Genomic DNA, 15,252 nt, shown 5'->3' with positions numbered 1-15,252 from the left:
TCCGTCAGCCTTCTGTAACTGAAGAATGCATCAGAGGACCTATTTACCAATTGCCACATCCACTTGATTACTTGAAGCACAGCTATAGCCTAATCTTTGGTACAAGAGAATACAGTGAAATTGGTCACTTCTTCATCTCTCTCTCTCTCTCTCTCTCTCTCTCTCTCTCTATATATATATATATATATTTGAAGAGAATAAAGAAGGAATGCACATAAATGAAAGACAACTACAGGCAGCTTCAAAGCTAGAAAAAGATAATCATGAAATTAGGCTAGAGTCTTTATTAAAAATTGTGTTACAGATGTGTTAACAAAGACAATGTATAACAGATCCTATTTCTGAGACATTTGAGTTTTTCCTATGCTAAATTATTAGACAACAAAAATTGCCATCGCCTGATCTAATTCTCTCGGGGCCACAGAATCGGCCAGCACTACATGATAAATTAAGCCGAAGAGCCCAATGGAACCAATTGGAAAAAGATGTGTTGGCCCTACACAACAATGGGTGAACTGTGGAAGAGAATGAAAAATGGGGAGGATTCAATGGGATCCAAAACTACACGATCGATGATCCTGCATATTGTTAGAAATTGATTTCATCTATATATGAAATCTCAGACGAAATGATGTGTTGGGTATTCATGCTCATATCCATTATAGTCATAATATAATCGTTCCCCTTCAGCAATGTCACGAGTAGCAACCAAAAAGACACGGCATTCACCATCGACATTGTATCTTACGCACTTAAGATTCTGCTTCTTCCTTCCCTCCCTGCACAAAATCGGAAAGGATTCAAGCAGAGTGTCGGTCTGGCATTTCAAACCCAAAGAAAATACTTGGCACACAGCGATATAGAATTATGTAATACAATGTTCGCTATGTGCCAAGCTCCACAAAAAAAAAATATGGAAAACTAAGCAACACCACCGGAGGGCCGGTGTTGCAACAGGGAAGTAGTTGAGTCAGAAATATGGACAACATGGGGCAGGGTACAAAGCCTTACGGAGTATGATTATTAATTCCATTAATAAAGCGAGCAATATTTCCTCGCTTATCGGGACAGATCACAAGACTTTTGGATGGATCTGTAGCTAAAAGAAGGGTCATCATGCTATCACAGTCATCATGTTCACGGTTCTTGATGTAATCCACATCACCAGTGTATTCTGTGATAAATGTCATATCTTTTATATGACCATCAGCCTCGACTGTATAACTGCATCAAATATTTAAAAGGAATGTGTTAAAAATCATTATAATAGAAAAATACCCACATGCGTGCACTGACAAACCAAGAACTTCCCATTAGGGAGATGCGCCACAGGCCCATGCTCCTGTTCAATATGTATTTTTGAAAAGAAATGAACTCGAGACTAACATACCCTTCACATGAATCAAAGACTACTGCAAGGGGAGGACAATCGCCTCTTTTACACATGGCTTTGCAGTATTCCACGGTTTCTGCATCTTCTCTGGAAAGCACCTAATTGAAAATTACATAACAGATGCTAAGATAACATGTACCTCGCAGGAAGTTTAAAATTCTCCGCAGAACTTAAATCTGAAACATTCGAGTTCAGAACCTGCATGCCACCATTTTCAAATTTTGCCTGATTGGCTGATTTAGGAGCCATGACTAACATGTAAGTGAGGCCATCACTGAATTCCATCTTCAATGCTGTTAAGGCAGTAGCTAGGGAACCCATTTGTTTCAACCTTCGTGCAGGATCTTCTGTTGGAGTAAATGGCAACAGTCTCCTTCTTTTCTTGTATAAGACTAATGACCCAGAACGTTTTCGACGCTTTCTCATGTCTGAAAAAACAAAAAGGTTGCATCAATGGTGTTGTTAAAAACCTAAATTGCACAGAAAAATATTTGTGTAAAGGATCAAAGACACAATGCAGCAATTTAATTCAGAACAATCCACAATCACAACTATATGAAAGCAATAATAATCATAAGGACACAAAAAATAACGTGGTTCGACAATGTTTACATCAATGGGAGCAAACGACAATGATTCATTATCTTTTTGTCCAAATTACAAGAACAATACATCAATTTTCTCAACTCTTACAACCATCATACTCTAAATACATCAGATATGACATATATATAGAGTTTCTGGAGGTTTTCCCTCCAAACCTCAACTAAATTAATGTTCACCTTTCAAAATTTGAAATTTGTGCTGGGTATCCTGAGTCCAACTGTCAACGGTTTCAGACATAATGCAATTTTTCTGAAGCATTGCTCCAAACCGTCGATGGTTAGAGCCTTACCATCGACGGTTTCCCCTGCTCCTACTTGATTTCTTTCATGTTTTCCCTCTGTGTATGTTTTCCACTCAGTATGTGAGTCACATATCACAACAATCTCCATCTTAGCGAACATACGCCCCTTAGGAGAAACTGAAAACATGAATCCGCTGCTCCACCTTGAACTTGGGACGTTAGGTTGGGACCGCCTCCTGTCTAGCAACTGGAGACAAACACCAAGTCCAAGCAATGCTTGAACTTACTCATGACAACTTCGACTTCTGCCATAAACCCCATTTAGTTGTTGATGTTACACCCGAAGGCTTCACCCTGGGTTTCCAACAAGGCATTCCCACAATAGTAAACGCAAAACCTACTGTAAACATTCTATCATCAAAGCCCCCTACATAATCTTCAATAAATCTCACAACTGACGGACCACTCTGTCGCCTGTCGAAACACCCCATTGCTCCATCATGGAAGACTTTGATATATCCCAAACATCATCGTACGTCCTTAGGTACCGAGCAGTAGACATTTCATATCGGTTCTCCACAAAAACCCCTTTAGATGGGAAACAAAGTCTCCCAGTGGTTTTGTCCACAAAGTCACCATGAGATAACACTAATCTCCCTGCAGCTCTATTTATGCGAATTTTCAAACCAAGACTCTTCTTGGTCATACCCAAAATCTTTATGTCAAAACCTTTCAACAGAGTTTCCAACTGATTAGCTTTAGTCAAAGTCTTCCCACTAATAACATGTCACTTACACACAACAGATATATCACTCTCTTACATCCTATCACCCTCTTTCCTAACTGGACTTCTCACCAACTCCCACATCTGATTCTTATGCAATACTTTCCTTTCCTCCATCATAACACTCATCCAACTATTTTCCTTTCATTGTTCACTGCAAATTAAAAATAGTAGGAACCTTATTGCTAGTAGTAATGAATGCAGAAAATACCATAATGCTAAATTTATACCTGAGTGGTGGTTTGATAGTGCACCAAGGCCCACCGTGATCTTGCTAGTTTCCTGAACTGAAACTCCCTGCAATATAAACAATGTCATCTCTAACCTGAGTCTGTAGCTCAACCTGTATCACATGTCCATTTATATTGTGAAACAGTTAACCCGAGATTGAACTCCCTGCATTTCTGCTTTGAGTATCTAACTCCACCTGAATTACATGTTTGTTGCTGCCACAATTTTCTGGCATTTGCTTCTTTTCCTTTACTTGAGTACGCTGCCCCGTGGCTTTATCACCAAAAATCCTGTCCTCAATCACCCCTTTGTTTGCCACAGGATCACCCAACTTGAACTCACCTTTCTTATACCTCAGTAAGATATACTGTCCGGGCATAACACCAAACCTAGATCTTACATCACGAGAATAGTGCACCAGTGGACATACACTCACACCCAAGTAGTCTACCGCAAAACCTGCCTACAATTCACCTGCAACTCTCCCATCGAGTGATACCTTCGGCGATCGGTTAAACGAGAAACGCATCATACTCGTTGACTTTACCAAGAAGTTCCTTGCAAGCCCTACATATAACCTGTCCTGCTCACAAAACTCCTTGAACAAAACTAGCGTACTCGGTCACAATGTCTAACCTGAGGATCTCTCTCCCGATATGGTTCTCCACCTCAAGCACAAGTTAAACCTGATAAACACATTAAACTTGTGCCATGAGATACACCAAGACCTTTCGTGATAAACCCACGAAATACTTATGTCTACCCTGTGATGTTATCCTCACCGATCTCCAAACATCTGAATACATGTAGTCACCAATATGCCCTAACCGCATATGCCACAGAACATCTGACTCAGATTCTACAAATGCAGCTCCACCTATAACTGTAACACCCTGCAGTGCATAGATATTTCCCGCTATCTTTTGTCCTTTCATTACTATCGAATCGCCTTCACACACTTTTATTTCTCCACTTTAAGACTTGTAAATATATCCGTTACAAACTAAAGTGCCCAATGAAATTACATTCTTTCTTAGACTCGGTACATGTCTAACATCACATATGGTTCTCACAACACCATCATACATTATGATTTTGGCATTTCCAATACCAATTATTTTTCATGAAATATCATTTCCCATCGAAACACAACCAATATTAACTGACCTGTACGTGTTGAACCATTTTCTATTTGCTGTCATGTGATAAGAGCATCTGGTATTTAGGATCCAAGAATTATCTGTGAGGCACTCTGAACTCGACACATAACATATCTCCATCATTGCTTCTTGAGTTAGTCTCCTTCCACTACATTTGCAAATTTTAACGGATCCTTCTGATACTCAGCCCCTTTCTTCCACTTCGAACATTGTGGTCTTATGTACCCAAATTTATCGCACCTAAAACACTTTATGTTCTTCCTCTTCCCGGACTACAATCGAGATCTGCTCCGAGACTTAATGTCTCCCACATTCCTGGTTACTCTTCACCACGAGCCCTTCAACATATGAAACTTCATCGTTAACCATTTTTCTTTGATGAAAACCGAGCAATGCGCTTGTCACCTCTTCCAAATTTAGGCTTTCTTTGTCCTATGTCAAAGTGGTAGCTAAATTCTCATACGTGTGAGACGCAGGTAGGGAATTCAATAGTATTAGCGCCATGTCTTCCTCCTCAAACTTTACATCAACACACATCAAATCACTCATAATCTGATTTAATGTGTTGATATGTTGGTTCAAACCCGAACCCTCCGCCATCTTAAACCAATACAACCTTTGCTTAAGAAACAATTTATTCGATAAAGACTTAGATATATACCGGCTTTCCAGTTTCCACCAAATTGCTGCCGGAGAATCCTCATCCATGACTTGATACAACACGTCAAGCCAAACAAAGTCAAATGGTTGATACTATATTTGCCTCCAATTCAATCCAAGTTGCTTCATCCATGTCTTCCAGTTGAATTCCGTATAAGACCTTCACCATACCTTACTACACTGAGAGATCCTTTATCCTTCTCTGCCACAAATCGAAATTCCCGATTCCATCAAACTTGACAATGTCAAAATTCGCAATTGAAGATCTTGAGGCCATTACAACAATGCTTTGATATCAATTTGTTGTGAAAAACCCAAATTGCACAGCAGAATAATTATGTGTAAAGGATCAAACACACAACCCAGCACTTTAATGATGAATATACAGACCAATCCACAACCAAAGCAAGAATATGAAAGCAATAATAATCACAATAATATAAGAAATTATGTAGTTCAGCAATGTCTACATCCACGGGAGCAAACGGCAAGGATTCACTATCTTTTTGTCCAAATTACAAGAACAATATCAATCCTCTCAACTCTTACAAAAATCATACTCTAAATACATCAGATATGACATATATATAGAGTTTCCAGAGGTCTTCCCTCCAAACTCCAACCATATTAACATCCACCTTTCAAAATTTGAAATCTGTGTTGGGTGTCCCGAGCCAAACCGTCAACGGTTTCAGACAGAATGCAATTTGTCTGAAACACTGCTCCAAACCGTCGACAATTAGAGCCTTACTGTCGACGGTTTCCCTTGCTGCTGTTTGATTTCTTTCATGTTTTCCCTTTGCGTATGCTTTCCACTCAGTATGTGAGCCACATATCACAACAAATGAAAATCATAGAAAATCAAAATTTAATCCGAGCATAAAACAGACAACCTAAAAAGTGTGCAATTACTGAAGTACAATATTCATGTGGAATACTAGTAAGCAAGGATAGGATTTCAATAAATGTGGTAGTACAATTAATAAATCAAGGGAAAGAGAACATCTTCCATAATGGCACAAAAAATGTACATGCTTTTGTAGAGCAAACGAGCAAATAGTTTCACATAGACCATGGATGACCGAAAACAAACTTAAAACCAAGATTTTCACCACCATCATCTACCTCATCATAATCCAAGGACAAAACATCAGGACATATATTTGGAGCAAATATCTGCAATGGTTCCATCCACTTTCATTGAACTTAGAAGTTTTATGACACAAATCATAACCGAATTGTAAATTCTTTTCCAATTCTCCACTCTTATTATAGAGAATAAAATGGTCCATGTTATGTATCTTTAACGAGTACTGGTTTGATGAAATTATTTTCTTGAGCTCTTCATGAGAAGTGAAGCTTGATGAAATTTTTTTGCCAAAGTTCTTCTTTTATGAGAAGTTAACACGTTTGCATCCTGCACAACTTTTCGACAGTTCAATATGCATGAATCTCTTCCTTTCATTGAACATATCTACTAGATGTCCATTCAAAAAATAGGCATATTGAACACATGCACCGCCTCTGAATAATGTATTATCCTCCAATTCATTTCTCACCACTTGAATTCTATTTTACTAGGTCTACCTGCACAGTCCCTCATGTTAAGTCAATATCATTGTCACACTCAATGTACACTTTGTTAAAACTTGATATATATTGTTGACTCACAACCTAATAGCTTAAGATTTTATGTAAAGTGTTAATCTAACATGGTATTAGAGTTAGTTACTAGGAGGTCCTGGGTTCTAGTCTCCTTGCCTGCATTTATTTTGTGGTGTTTAAAAAAATTACTTACACCCTATAATGGGTGTTACATATTGTGTGTTTATCCCTCCATGTATGTCCATCTGCATGTGTAGGAGAGTGCTAAAGCTTGATATATATTGTTGGCCTACAACATAATAGTTTAAGCTTTTAGGTAAAGTGGTAATTTAAAACACTTCAATGAAAATAAAAGAAAAAAAGACCAAAATCCTTACTTCCCAATGATTCATATAAACCTTCCTATTAAAAAAAATTAAGCCTAAATTTTTTCTTTACATCTATGATTAGGCTACCAATTAAAAAATAAAAAATGAAAGACAACCCTTGGATCAACGGTAAGGTTACTCCTTTGTGACCAGTTAATCACATGTTTTGAGTCCAAGGAAACAGTCTCTCTGCATAAAAGCATGGATAAGGTTGCATACATTGTGAAACCCTCCCCCTACCCTCGCAAAGTAGGGAGCCTTACGACCAATGGACACCCTTTTTTTTACCTATGATTAGGCTACAGATGTTTTGTATGCCCTTCTGTCAATGTCAAAGCTTGATATAGATTACTGGCTCAGAACCTAATGGCTCAAGCTTCTTGGTTGAGTCGCGACTAGTGGCTTAACATTGTATCAAATCAATGGTTATACTCATGTTGCCCGTGTTTAATTTCTACTATTAAAATTAACATATTCGTCAAAATGGCTATAATTTAATACATGTCTATGATCAATCAGGCTCTAAAAGTAGGAAAAGTATTAAGATTTGATATACATTGTTGGCTCACAACCTAACGACTAAGCTATTAGTTCATATAATGACTTAACACTCAGCCAGTAAATTTACATTAAATGTATCAGATATCCTTGCCACATCTTTATTTTGCATCATGTTAATCCCAGATACTCAAGAAAAATCCCATTTGGTTAGTATATACGAGACACTACCAACGGAAGTAAAAGTTCTCTTCAATTATATTGGGCCTGTATACTTTTGAAAACAAGTCTTATTTTTCATAATTGAGTAATGACAAAGAAAACTAGCTTTACCAGTCAAACCTATGCTCAACTCTTAAGACTCTATGAAGACACCAACAAAGACCACCTTGTCTTTTGCTGCCACCACCACTATTGCCTACTTCTGCCACTGATATGAATGCTGCAGTCAGCATTACAGGTACCCCCACTGCAACATTGATACTCTGGAGGCGGCCAACACCATCATTGTCTATTGCCATCAGTGCTGCAGGTTTCGAAAATCACCAATACAATCTGGATCAGAAAATGGTACTGGTGTCGATTAATACCAAAATTGTGGTCAATAGATATATCCCAGGGCACTAATACTAAAAACTACTATCATCTCTTTTCCCTGGTTTCTTTCACCTCAACCGCCCTTTTCCTTTCCTAATACATATACAAACAATTTGCAATATGCACCCAGCATGGAAAACTAGAAACAGACTTTCATCACAGAATCATGGACAAAATATCAAGATCTAAAAATGTTCCAAATTATTGCTGTCGAGGGATCATAATTTAGAGGATTAATCGGACGTTTCTAAAGAAGCTTACCCATGTTTGATTGGGTTCTGAGGTGTCACGAATATATGGAGCAAACTCTGGCTTTTGAAAGATTTAATTAATTTTGATAAATTTAACGTATGGTTTTCAAACACTAACAACAACAACAACATTGCATGTCATTCCAAATGTATTTTGGATTCCAATACACCTCTCATCTATTACTGGGGAACTTATTCAGTACAGGATGTGTACTATCCTATGCCACAAACTAAATAAGGAATCCAATTATATGCATTGCAAATGTATAATAATAAGATAACATATTCATAGAATATATTTTATTAGCAGTGCAAATTTCCATCATTAATTAGATATTAGCAAACATGGCAACTTTCAGTCAAAAAGCACTCCAAGGACACAAATCAACCTAAACTACCAACCTCGGAATATGTAGATGATGATGCTTGATCTTCGATTACCCTATGCATTATAATACTAACAAAAATATTAACCTTCAGGCAGTTAACTCAGGTGCCAAATTGACAATGTCTCAAGCTACAGTATCTGTATATGTATTGGAAAATATCAAAATGGTAAAAAAATGAAAATATATAAAATAAAATTTTTTAAAAAAAGAATTAGGTATAGGTTGACTACTTATGTTGAGACTGAAGGAATCAACTATTTTACAAAAGAAAAAATAAAATTATTTGGAAAAAATAATAATAGAGGAAGCAGTATTTCAATGATAGTGAAAGACAGGCCAAAATGTTGTAAAGAATTACTCAAAACTGTTGATAATATCATCAATTTGTCAATCATTTAAGGAATGTCAACAACATTTATAAGATATTTCAGCAGGATAATCGATGTCCTTTCGTTATAAAATATGAGTTGAAATATTGATTTAGAACTTGAGACATTGGGGTTGAACACATCAAGATAAATAGCAAAAAGTCAACAGATTTTCAAAAAATATTACCCAATGAGTTCCCAAATTTTGAAATTCTTGGTATGTCCAATATCTCTGCAGAGAGTCTACAGATTTAGAGATTTTTTATCCCAAACCTGTCAGAATATCTCTGCAGAATAATTTGTCTTCCATTCTCATACTTTAATGCTTACTCCATCCTTAGCCATATATAGAGATTTATATCCTATCTAGGTTATTGACATTTTAAAGATAATTCAACATAATGAGCAATTTTTTTTGCATTATAAAAGCTCAGTTGAAATGAATATATAACTAGGCTCTGGATATATATCAGGAGATGCATCAACATGCCAATAAATTTTAAGAAACTTGCAGATTTTGAATTGTTATTCCTGGCATAAAATTCTCCTTAAATCCTAAATTTGTCATGGTAGGCAGCTATAATTTGTCTACTTTACTCACAGTTTTGCACTAATCCCGTCCTTTTTTGACATAATCACAAGTGTAGACCAACTGACCAAGTGATACCTTCTCTAAAGAACCAGCTACTTGATTCATAATCATGCAGAAGTATAGGTACTCACCAGTTACCAAATAAAAAACTAGAGAAAAGCTAATTAACTGATAAAATTAGAAAGCAATGACAATGGCGAGGAAAAAAAAAACAAACAAACAAAGACAATAGGATGGCATTATCTCTGGACATAAAAATGATAAAAGCAGTATCGTGAACACAGACTATAAAATAGGAAAGCTGAGCAGAGCCTCTCCCTTGAGATAGATCCACTTTGTCACTGTAGTGCAAATAATAGCTTCAATCCTACTAAAGTGTAGAGCATGTGAATATTAATTGCAGTTTTCTCAAATTAGATACATACCACTCATGGTGCAGAACAAATTTAACAACTTTATGCATGGACGAGAATATTTTATCAAGGCATCCATAGATCTACTGGTACATTTAACACATTGATAAATGCTTCGAAAGAAACTCAGATATTGTATTTAATCAATCAATAATGCAATGTCCATAACATCGAAAAAATACTTTTATTCAATTTTGATATTTCAACAACAAAATATCTTAGTTACAAGACCTCTTATACAAGGATATGCTCTCACCTTGCAACCTTGACTCACTGTTTCTTACATAGAACCCCCACAAGACCTACACATGGTAATAAATGCCCAAAAGGTAAAAACCTCAAACTCCTTATTTAGTTTGGATCAACAGAATATAAATTGCAGTTTGTATATTCATATGGAAAATGGTTTTTACTGACCTAGAGAAAGCCAATGATAGAATAACCAAGAAAGTAAGATGGGTTTTAGGAAAGAAAGGAGTGCGTAGGTGGTATATAGAGGTTACTAAGGAAATTTAATGACTAAGGGAGGAAAAGATTCTATTTTCTAAGGACAGTCAACCCCATTCAGGGGACTGGCTTTTTTTAAAAACATTGTTGCATGTTCATCACAAATTGTGCTGGGTAAGGAAGAAACTAGTTTCACAATTATATTAGAAGTTCTTTCTTAACAATTACTATTTCCTGAAAAATTTCCTAAGGTGATAAACAATGTTTTAAAAAAAGGCCTGGAGTCCCCTGAATGGGGTTGACTGTCCTTAGAAAATAGAATCTTTTCCTCCTTTAGTAACAAGCCGCCCCAAACAAGCAAGAGTTCAATACCCTTGATTCAGGACTACATTTGTCCCAACAAGGGAAAACTCAATACTAGTTTTGAGTTGCGCATACATGTCAAAGTTTTAAATAACTGAAGAAATATTTTGAGGTCATGCTTGTGCTCAAGCACATTTTAAATTTACATAGACATTTCCAATCATAGACTATTCTACATCTACCAACTTCATCACACTTGCTCCTAGATCAATGCCACTTCAAGTAACTACATAAAATATCAGAGTTGGTAATTCTAATAACAATATTCTCTGTTGATCTCCACATCATATACCAATGCATCACATGCTTGTTGCACATGCATTTGCAATTTCATTATTATATTTTACCTTTTAAATATTCATAGGCAGATGGACACATTCACTGCTAAGACTTTCTTTTTTGAGCCAGACACTGATGCTTTCATCATTCTATACCTATCTTTCAAAAATATTCATGGCAAATGCACATGTCTAGCAAATAAGTTCAAATCAAATTTTTATATGAGCCTGACAATAGTGTCTTAATTGATACCATAGCAGTATGCAAATTCTTTAGTTTTTGAAGTTATTAGATTATGCAAAACAATAAAGTTTAAAATTAAAAATGCGGCCACAAGGCAATTTTAGTTATTAAAAATAATAATAAATTGAAGACATTGGAGAGCCATGATTAGAGACACTTCTAAATAAGTAATGTAACCTTATCTGATGTGTAGGTGCACCAGCAATTAATGATCCCAGTAAAACACCACAATCCTTATCACCACAATGCTGATGATTCTCCCCAAAAAGTTGGGACAGCATATGTAATTTTACAATACAGCATTGAAAAATTTTATATTGACAGTTTTATGATTCCAAAGTTCTCAAAGCATTTTAAAAGGTGTGTTGTGTGATCATATAATACCCTTAAAATCAAAAGAAATGTTTTATAAGACAGCTATAAAGCCCACTATGCTTTATGGTTCAAATTGTTGGGGAACTAAAAAACAACGTATACAAAAAGTAAAAGTTACCAAAATGCGAATGTCAAGTTGGATGAGTGGAATAACATTAAAATATAAACTAAGAAACGAATACATACACAATAATTTAGGCTTAACTAGCACCGGTCAAAGACAAGATATGGGAGGGACGACTTAGATGATTTAGGTATTTGAAGCGTAGGCCTACTAGAGCACCTGTGAGGAGGAATGAATTAGTTATTGTTTCTGGCATGGAAAGGGTATGGGTAGGTCCAAAATAACTTGGAATGATGTAATGAGGAAGGGCTCAATAGCCCTTAATTCAGTTGAGGAAAATGCTCTCGATCGGGTGAATTGGAGAAAAAAAAATTCATGTAGTCGACCACACCTTGTGGGACTTAAGGATTATCGCTGTTGTTGTTGCTGTTTTCCCAGAACACTTCTAATTCTAATGACTTCTACATATCTAATTGCAGTTTGCATCACTCTTCAAATAAATCTCCACTTTCTGAAATATTATTTTTTTCATAAAAGTTTCCATATCTAACACTTCCTGCTACATTTGAAAATCATACCCACTGTAATGCAACACAGTTTTTCAACAGCTTTCCAAGGTAGTGGCCCATTTATTGCATGTGTAATATGGATTCTCATAATACAGATAGATAATAGAGAGGTCATGCACCACTAGAAATGGAGTCTTCTCCCATTTCTAATTTCGTTTATTTTTTCCCTTTTCGCACGAATTTTAAGCTGTTTTTGGCTTGGTCAGAAAGAAATCAAAAAAAAAATTATAAACAAAAATCCTACTACTCTTCAGAAATAATTCACCTCAATTAACTATCACTGATAATCCAACAATGAGAGCAATAGTACCGAGCACGATGTCTACGATGACATCGAAGATGACGACGGTGATGAATTCCGGCAACTTACCTTGTGGAGATGTACATTTCTCAACAACATTGGCACATTTCTGAATGCGGAAAAAATCTGTAATCTTAGTCTGAGGAAAACCTAAAATGAAGCACAAAAACATACATTGCGGCATTTATCATTGCATGCACAACTGAAAATTACAAGCCAGAGAAAAACACAATTTAAAAAAAAAAATAGAGTCAAAATCACAAAAACCCCTACTTCTTACACGTCTCTGGCCAGAACATTTTGGGCAGAACCACGATCCGATCGGAACACGGACCATGACGGGCCTAAGGCAGAACATATGGAAACCTTTATCGCACTTGTCGCAGAGAAGCAGCTCCTCGGCGCGGTCACCGGAGCCGCATTGCTCGCAGATGACCTCGCCGTAGTCATCGCGCTCCACCACCGCGAATTTCGCGTTCGCCATCACCTCTGCCATCGACATGAACTTCTTCGCGGGCTGCGCTGCCAGCTGTGGCGGCGCAGCGCGGAAAACGATGCCGTGGCAGGGGGATGGTTTGTGGGTGGAAGCGGCAGAGGAGGACGGAGCCATGGCCGGGAGTGGCGGGGGATACAGCCGGAATTTTGGCGATTGGTAGGGGGTGGACTTGGAATTTGTGAAATGTTACGGTGTGTATAATGCTCAGAAGGTTTGTGCGAGAGAGAATGAAGAGGGACAAAGAGGGACGAGTCTCGCGGGGAACCTAGAGAGAGAAAGTCTAGGGGAGAGGGGTGCTGTGCGCTATGTCAGGCTGAGGTGGAGAGAGGTGATTGGTTGGATAAAGTGCGCTGGAAGGGTGCACGGAATATGAGGGTGCGGTGCTTTCGCAAGTCAGCTTTGAGCTTTACCCTTTTTTAGCCGTTTGGATTTCGAAATGACCAAAATGACCAAGCCCAGTAACTAAATGAACTTAGACTTTGGAGGGTGTTCTCGTAAATTCGGTGTGGAAACTAGTCCACGGCCAATGAATTAAAGGACAGCGTCACGCAACTGAGATGCGTGCAGTACTGCGGTATTTCTTCTATTCCGGTTGGGCGCGCAAAATTGACTCTGTTCGCAAAAATTTTAGTAAATTACTATTGGTTAAAATTATCATCAACCAAAAATACTACCTTGCTCACATTTAAATGTTTTTTTTTTTTAAAATTATTATTGTCATTATTATTATTATGCTTGGCCACTAACAGACATTGCATACAATTTTTAGGACTTATTTAATTATGTAAAACAGATTATATTTTTTATTTTAAAATTTTCAAAAATTATAAAAATATCAATTTAATTTGTTTTTTAAAAAAATATTTATATTAAGATTGCACAAAAACATAAATACATAAAAACACGCTTAAAATTTAACATGCAAAAAACTCATCAATGTGAAGGATAAAAATCATAGGATCAAGGTCCATCTTATCACCAATTTTAGTTTTACATTCTCCAATTTACAACACTCCACAAGCATAGTGTACTACTTTAACATATATATATATATATATATATATATATATATATATATATATGAGACAGGAATGTTGTGATCCCAAGAGGAAGTGTGAATTAGGTTTTAAAATTCTTTTGGTTAAATTAAATTTACGTTGATTCATCACAAATCATATTTCATTCAAAGTATAGTTGTGTATGTAAAATAATTAAACAATGAATATAAACATACACGAGTGCAATATATCTCATTTAAATTAGATATATGTATGCAAAATAATTATGACAATAAATGTAAGCATACACATACAAGAATTAAAGTGCGGGAATATAAACGAGATAGAGAAAGAGAAACACATGATTTATCATCGAGGTTCAGACAAATCAGCCTATGACCTTGCCTTGGGTCTACCACTCAAGGATTCTACTAAATGCTCACTTAAATGGGCGGAGCGACGCCATTTACACTCTCCTTACGGGGCAAGGAAACTCAATTACAGGGTTGAGCCACAACCAGTACTCCTTGTGGGGTAGAGTCTCCGCAACTCAATTACAAGACTAAGTCACAATCAGTTCTCCTTACGAAGCGGCGACACCTCAGTTCACTTTCCGGGTGGAACCAAGCCATACACATTTCACAGGATGGTGCACCTCCTAGTTCACCTAACCAAGTTCGAGCCAAATCAGGGCTCTTTTTCGAGGCAGAGTCTCCTCAACTCAATTTACAAACTGAGCCAAACTAGTACATAAAACAATTTTTGTACAAAAAACAATGCTTTTGAAAATAAGCAAAGATGTAAACAATGAAGTCTCAGATGATATGATTTATGCTCAAGAGAGTAGGAGTGTTTTCAAAATAATTTTGTAATCTTTGAATATGATATATGTGATAAAAACTTCAAAGATTTGAACCCTATAAAATATTTCTCCAAAAATATAGTAGGAGAACCTAGGGTT

General features: G+C 36.7%; 1 protein-coding gene across 3 annotated transcripts; it reads right to left on the bottom strand.

The window, feature by feature from the left end:
* Positions 1–258: 258 nt before the first annotated feature.
* On the bottom strand, positions 259–13,549 carry LOC131165799 (probable Histone-lysine N-methyltransferase ATXR5). Of its 3 annotated transcripts, XM_058123899.1 has the most exons (7): positions 13,078–13,549; positions 12,867–12,947; positions 10,413–10,458; positions 1,592–1,821; positions 1,391–1,491; positions 1,012–1,224; positions 259–779 (listed from the first exon to the last, which is right to left on the bottom strand). In XM_058123899.1, the coding sequence occupies exons 1-7, from the start codon at positions 13,405–13,407 to the stop codon at positions 620–622; spliced, it is 1,161 nt and encodes a 386-aa protein (XP_057979882.1). In that variant the 5' UTR covers positions 13,408–13,549; the 3' UTR covers positions 259–619. The 3 variants fall into 3 exon arrangements, with proteins under 3 accessions (XP_057979882.1, XP_057979874.1, XP_057979890.1); XM_058123891.1 differs by lacking the exon at positions 10,413–10,458 and having other exon boundaries at positions 12,807–12,947; positions 13,071–13,539; XM_058123907.1 differs by lacking the exon at positions 10,413–10,458 and having other exon boundaries at positions 13,071–13,539.
* Positions 13,550–15,252: the final 1,703 nt, after the last annotated feature.

The sequence above is a fragment of the Malania oleifera genome, chromosome 1, assembly GCF_029873635.1.
Source record: "Malania oleifera isolate guangnan ecotype guangnan chromosome 1, ASM2987363v1, whole genome shotgun sequence".
Lineage (NCBI taxonomy): Eukaryota > Viridiplantae > Streptophyta > Magnoliopsida > Santalales > Ximeniaceae > Malania > Malania oleifera.
Note: the sequence above shows the minus strand (reverse complement) of the source record. Positions and strands in the feature narration are given on the sequence as shown.